At 43.1% G+C, this 6,310-nt stretch overlaps 1 protein-coding gene across 1 annotated transcript; it reads left to right on the top strand.

Annotated features, from left to right (window-relative positions):
• The first annotated feature begins 829 nt into the window (after positions 1 to 829).
• On the top strand, positions 830 to 2,615 carry LOC111951270 (NADH dehydrogenase [ubiquinone] 1 alpha subcomplex subunit 12). The gene is made up of 4 exons (XM_023969312.3): positions 830 to 1,343; positions 1,650 to 1,732; positions 1,958 to 2,045; positions 2,312 to 2,615. The coding sequence occupies exons 1-4, from the start codon at positions 1,255 to 1,257 to the stop codon at positions 2,484 to 2,486; spliced, it is 435 nt and encodes a 144-aa protein (XP_023825080.1). The 5' UTR covers positions 830 to 1,254; the 3' UTR covers positions 2,487 to 2,615.
• The last annotated feature ends 3,695 nt before the right edge of the window (positions 2,616 to 6,310 follow it).

Below are 6,310 nucleotides of genomic sequence, written 5' to 3' on the forward strand. Positions count from 1 at the left end.
AAACACTATTATTGCACMCAGATTGAGTCCATGCAACTTATTATGTGACTTGTTAAGCACAATTTTACTCCTGAACTCAGGTTTGGCATAACAAAGGRGTTGAATACTTATTGACTCAAGACGTTTCAATTTGTAAAAATTTCTAAAAATAGAATTCCACTTTGACATTGTGGTGTATTGCGTGTAGGCCAGTGACACAACATCTGTAACACAACAACATGTGGAAAAAGTCGAGGGTTGTGAATAATTTCTGAAGACGCTGTATGAAAGTATTTTTTAAATGTATTACTATGGTAGCATTTTATTATAACTAATTAGTATGTCATTACATTTAGCTTCTAAATTATACTTCTATATTAGTCATCACATTTTGCTCCCAAGTAAGATACACTTGAGACAAGACTGTTAGCATGGTTACATTATTATTATTATTATTTTTACAATAGGTTACCCGTCTTGTCATCAAATTGTTTCTAGTATTGAGACACTTCAAAATGGACAGTTACAGTGGGGAGAACAAGTATTTGATACACTGCCGATTCTGCAGGTTTTCCTACTTACAAAGCATGYAGAGGTCTGTAATTTTTATCATAGGTACACTTCAACTGTGAGAGACGGAATCTAAAACAAAAATCCAGAAAATCACATTGTATGATTTTTAAGTAATTAATTTGCATTTTATTGCATGACATAAGTATTTGATACATCAGAAAAGCAGAACTTAATATTTGGTACAGAAACCTTTGTTTGCAATTACAGAGATAATACGTTTCCTGTAGTTCTTGACCAGGTTTGCACACACTGCAGCAGGGGTTTTGGCCCACTTCTCCATACAGACCTTCTCCAGATCCTTCAGGTTTCGGGGCTGTCGCTGGGCAATACGGACTTTCAGCTCCCTCCAAAGATTTTCTATTGGGTTCAGGTCTGGAGACTGGCTAGGCCACTCCAGGACCTTGAGATGCTTCTTACGGAGCCACTCCTTAGTTGCCCTGGCTGTGTGTTTCGGGTCGTTGTCATGCTGGAACAAATACTTGTTCTCCCCACTGTAGGCGGTAGCATTTTCTTACTACGGTTTACTTTACTCATTTACTGTCATCACAGAACAAAAGAGAAACAATGCTTGAAATGCTGTTCGTAGACTAACTACTGTTAGACTTGAAACAATGGACGSAACTGTTGTGGACCGGGAAGCGTTTTAGCACAAAAGTACAGCAGTGTCCGTCCGTCCGTTACCCAAATCAGTCCCGTCTAAAAATGGCGGAGTATATACATGTCGTTCGAAGGGCTTTGGGACAGTTARGAGGTCACGGTGGTGTGAAAGGCTTATTTGTTCAGTTATTCAGGTCAGTATAAGAACGATATAATGTGCTTTGTAATCAAGAGGTGGTTGTCGTTACTTTCAATGCATTTACTCGAGTGTCCCCGGTCGACAGGCAACCTGCTAGCTAACTTGCTATCGTTAACTACTGTAGCTGGCTAAATTGTAAACAAACGGATTCACTGCTCTTTTTAAAAGCTGTTTTAAGGCTACTTGATTGTGTGATCTCTGACCTGTATCCGGTCTGACAAATTAGACATAGTGCTAGTGGATGGGCTAATGGACTAGCCAGCTAGTTATCTAACTTGGAGTGACTGTTATTTTGTTACAGGGCAAATGATGTGAAAACGGGAGCGCTGATTGGCGTGGACAAGTATGGAAACAAGTACTTTGAGGACACACGCTACTTTTTTGGTAAGGTTGAATAGACCGAAACCTCAGCTCACATTACCAGTAATGGTCTTAGGCTATGTAATGCAGTGACAAACATCATATTATCTCTGAATGTAGTCAGCAAATATGATATTTTCCATATGGAGTTGATTGGTCAGACTGTGGGGAAATCAAGTAGTAGAAGTGTGGTAGAGTGGCCTGTTCAAAGACCTGTATTGTACTCAGAGTAACACCTCTCCTTGTCAGGTCGTCACCGCTGGGTGATCTACACCACAGAGATGAATGGAAAGAACACCATGTGGGAGGTGGATGGCAGCATGGTGCCCKCTGAATGGTAAATACATCTTACTTGGTTTGACACAGGTGGAGTTGCCTCGATCTCAGTGACTGGGSCATTGCCATGTTGGAGATACTGGCCTTCATAGTAAAATTGCTGACAAAGTTCTGAATATGGAATTGTCACAGATCTGGGTGGTACTCATTGAGTTGATGTACTGGTGTCTTAATTGTGTTTTTACCGTCTAAGAACCTTCTATTGATCAACTAGCCTATTGATGAAATGAGTACCTGATGCTAACTCCCAATCTTAAATCTCCTCAGGCATCGCTGGCTGCACTGTATGACAGACAACCCTCCCACCACACACCCTCCTACGCCCAAGAAGTTCCTGGCGGAGGTCCACCAGTTCAACGTGAGTGGTTCGGCCCAGGCGTACGTGCCCTACTCCACCACCCGCAAGAAGATCCACGAGTGGGTGCCCCCAAAGGCTCAGTGACCCTGCTGTGACCCGACCTGACCTTCAACCTCTGACCCGTGACCTTGTTCTATAAATTATGAGTTTGATTTCCTGTGTGTGCGTTCACCAGCACATCTTTGCTTCTAAATAAAATCGAATCTATATGGACACTGGTGATGACTCAGTCCTTATGTGTGAACTGTGGGCTGTTATGTCACTAGTGACTTGTTGGCTGACTAATGACCAGCTCTCCACAAGTATGACATAAAAATGTTAGCAACATGAGTTTGTTTGAGAGGTTTTTTAAGACTGACTGAGACTGGCCCATTGTTGAGGGGCAGATTATGAGGTAATGTTTCTCTGAGGGTGTTAGATGGTCTGATTTGTGTGTGTGTTGCAGACCGCAGGATATTGCTGAGCTGAGAAAAGGCTGCAGTATTTCACACGGGGGTACTAAGAGCATGTCTGATCAGATGACCATCATATCAGAGTGATATTGTGGGCAGGGTGTTGTCACATTCACACAGGCAGAAAGACACTCACACTCCCAGCTCCAGTCCCTCTGTCCTCTCGGGGACTCTGCTGTGCTATGAGAGGTGAGTTGACTCTTCTCGGCTTGTGGCCCATGCTGGACTACTGACTGAAGGTTAAAGTTATATCAAAGCCATTTGCAATATATAAGAGCAGTGTTTGTCAATCCAGTACCAGTCTGTGAGTTTGCAGACAATTCTCTAATGTGAATGTCCAGTTAAGACCATAGTTTGACTATCTTTGGTGGTGCAGAAAATAAATACTGTATTAGTCCCTGGKGAATCTTTTCATATGGCGTTTAAGTAGATATTTTTCTGCACTGGAAAAATTGCAGAGTTTATCTACTTGTAGGTGTCATAATAGCTATTCTACTGTAGTCTGTACCATAGTAAGGACATAGATATTTTCAGAAGCAGCTTGGTTACTCAGGGTTTACCGGTATTCTAACCCTGCCTTTGCTTCCAGTGGTCCGGGCTGTTAGATGAGAAGGTTTACGCTGTCAACGCTATTTGGCCGTGGGGTCAGTGAGGAGGCAAAGGATGAGGTCAGTCTCTCTATCCCTTTATATGGCTGTTTGAATCATTTTTAAATGCCCCCTCACTGAAATGAAATGACATGGCTGGATAGGTGAAACCCTCATAAATATCCACCATCCCAAATGTGTTACTATAGTGGTTACTTCAAGGGAGAGAGGAAGGAAGGATGCATGTGTAAGGTCCAATGCAGCCTTTTTTWAAATCTCAATATAACATMATTTCTGKGTAACAATTAAGTAACATACTGTGATTGTTTTCAATTAAAATGTTCAAAAAGAAACCAAAATAGCAGATTTTCTTAGATTAAAAAAAATGTTGTATACTTTTTTTTGGGGGGGGGGGGCCCATCCACCACACCCCCTCTTCACCTATCTCTGTAAACCACCCTCTTATGATTTCCATGTGCCATATGTTTTTCAACTGTGATGTGATGTTTCACTTACATTCTGAACCTGTCTAATCGCATAGTATATACAGATTGTAAGATAAATATTTTTACTAAAAGTGTTATTATATTGTTAATTGATTGACGATGGTTTTCTAAATCTCCCAACACTGCTATTTGGAGGGTTCATTTCAGAGAAATGTTGTGATTTTTCAGCCATTCCTGAACCTGTGACTAGAAACATGAAAAATAGCTTCTTAGCAAAGATCAATTTCTCAAACGAGAATTTTGCTTGGACACTCTAGGAGTGGTCTGAGTTGGGAGGGGAACAAATTAAACTAGCTGTTATTGGCAGAGAGGTTTGGAACTATCGTTCTTATTGGTCTATTAACTAATTTACCATCTGGAGATGTCACCAGGCAGACCAAAACTGCATCCCACCAAAGCAGGCTGAAATTTAAGGTGGYGTTTTCAAACAGCTCTTACACTAAAATTATCATAATTTTCACAATTTCACAGTATTATTCCAACCTCATGGTGTGGAAAMATATATAAAACACAGAAAAGTCACCTTTTTGACTGCACTGGGCCTTGAAAGAGTTATTGGAAAGGGGCCACATAATWTTCTCCTTTCCACTTTCTATCAGTCAGGAAGACCTGTAATGACTGATCCATCCACCTGGGGTCACTGTGTTCCCTGATATAGTCGGCATTCAACTCACACCTCAGCTATATCATAATTAAATCAAACAAAATTCATGAGCACTTGGCTTTTGAGCATGTAAATGGCTGTTGTTGAGGAGCTCTTTGTTGATGTGAAATAACATTGCCACAAGTCAGCAGTTCCAGGTGTTGCAATATATCCAGCTACCTCTGACTAGAATGTGACCGGCTTTCATTTGGAAGCCAGTCACATAGGCACCAGGACGGGGACCGGGGGACAATCTCATAAGATCCTGAGTAATCTTTTGGCGCCTTGACTGGAAGGTGTTTGAACTAACTGGRGCGTTTAAATGTGTTTCCAACTTCACTGTCTCTCAGTGGGTTGACGCTCCTGGTGCTAAAGGTCTAAGGGATTAGTATAGAGGGCTTAGGGTTTAACGGAACCTGCTGTAAAGGAACACAAGTCTGCCATGTTTGGTTGGTTAGGTTTAGTGTGTGTCGGATATCAGAGCTGTGTCGCTGGTGTTTCAGCTACTGTCTCAGTCATCATTTGTGTAAATGGAGTAAAATGGCATCTGGTTTAAGTGAGAGGACTTGTACTGCCATGGCGATACTTCCTTGTGGCTAATTATAAGGTCAGTGAACACTCAACACATCTCTCATCTCACTCTCCATTTTCCCTCTGCAACTCTCTCTCTCTCTCTCTCTCTCTCTCTCTCTCTCTCTATTTGTGTGTGTATGTATAATGAGGTGGCAGCTGTGTTGGTGGTGATGCCAGCTGAGCACCAGAGGGAATATAAGGGCTCATTTTAGAGCAGGTGCATCCCTCTCCCCTCTGCCCCCTGGTACCCTCATCCCTCTGCCCCCTGGTACCCTCATCCCTCTCCCCTCACCACCTGTCTGTCTGTCCCCATTCTATCCCTTCTGAGCAAACTCCCTCTTTTCTTTCCCTCTCCCTCTGTTTCTGCTACATTTCCTTATCACCCTTATACTCTCCTTCCTCCTACACTCCTCATTTTGTCTCTTCTGTTCTTCCTTCTGTCCATATCGTATTCATATCTGTATTCCTCTGGAGAGTATAAGGGTGATAAGGAAATGTAGCAGAAACAGAGGGAGCACAGTGCTGTAAAAATACCTCTGGCCCTGTTCTGTTCACCTCCCCTGTGTGTCACAGCTCTTAATGGGCTCAGAGAGACAGAGAGAGAAAGAGAGTGAAAAAGACACACTGAATGGTTCTCAGAAACAAATAGGCTTAGCCTTAGTGAATGATAGTTAGGGGGTATATTTGAATATGTGTGGCAGTGGGAGCAGAGCCCAGTTGCGTTGAGACACACACACACACACAAACACACACACACGCACACACACACACACAGAGGCCCGGGCCGGCTGTTATCTAGGGGTGTGCAGATTAACGGCTCTGTCTGAATGTATTCACCACTGAGACAGAGCAGGGGGAGGGGGGAGGGACTACTTCACTAACTTTACCAACTCTATCCCAACAGCAGTATATGGAGGTCCTGTATTCCCTCCCTCCCTCTCCTAACCTGTAGGACATCCCTACTACCTCTCAGCCTGTTGKTCTGGTTGCTGACTCCTGATTGGCCTTAGAGGTAATAAATGAATGCCGTGGTGAAGCGTGCCCGGGCGGGCAAAGGAGGGAGGTGGATAAGAATCATAAACCTCAGGCGGGGGGGTGGGGGCTGGTTACTGCCTTATAAGGGTGACTCTCCCACCCCTCAGGAACT

The sequence above is a fragment of the Salvelinus sp. IW2-2015 genome, linkage group LG24, assembly GCF_002910315.2.
Source record: "Salvelinus sp. IW2-2015 linkage group LG24, ASM291031v2, whole genome shotgun sequence".
Taxonomy (NCBI): domain Eukaryota; kingdom Metazoa; phylum Chordata; class Actinopteri; order Salmoniformes; family Salmonidae; genus Salvelinus; species Salvelinus sp. IW2-2015.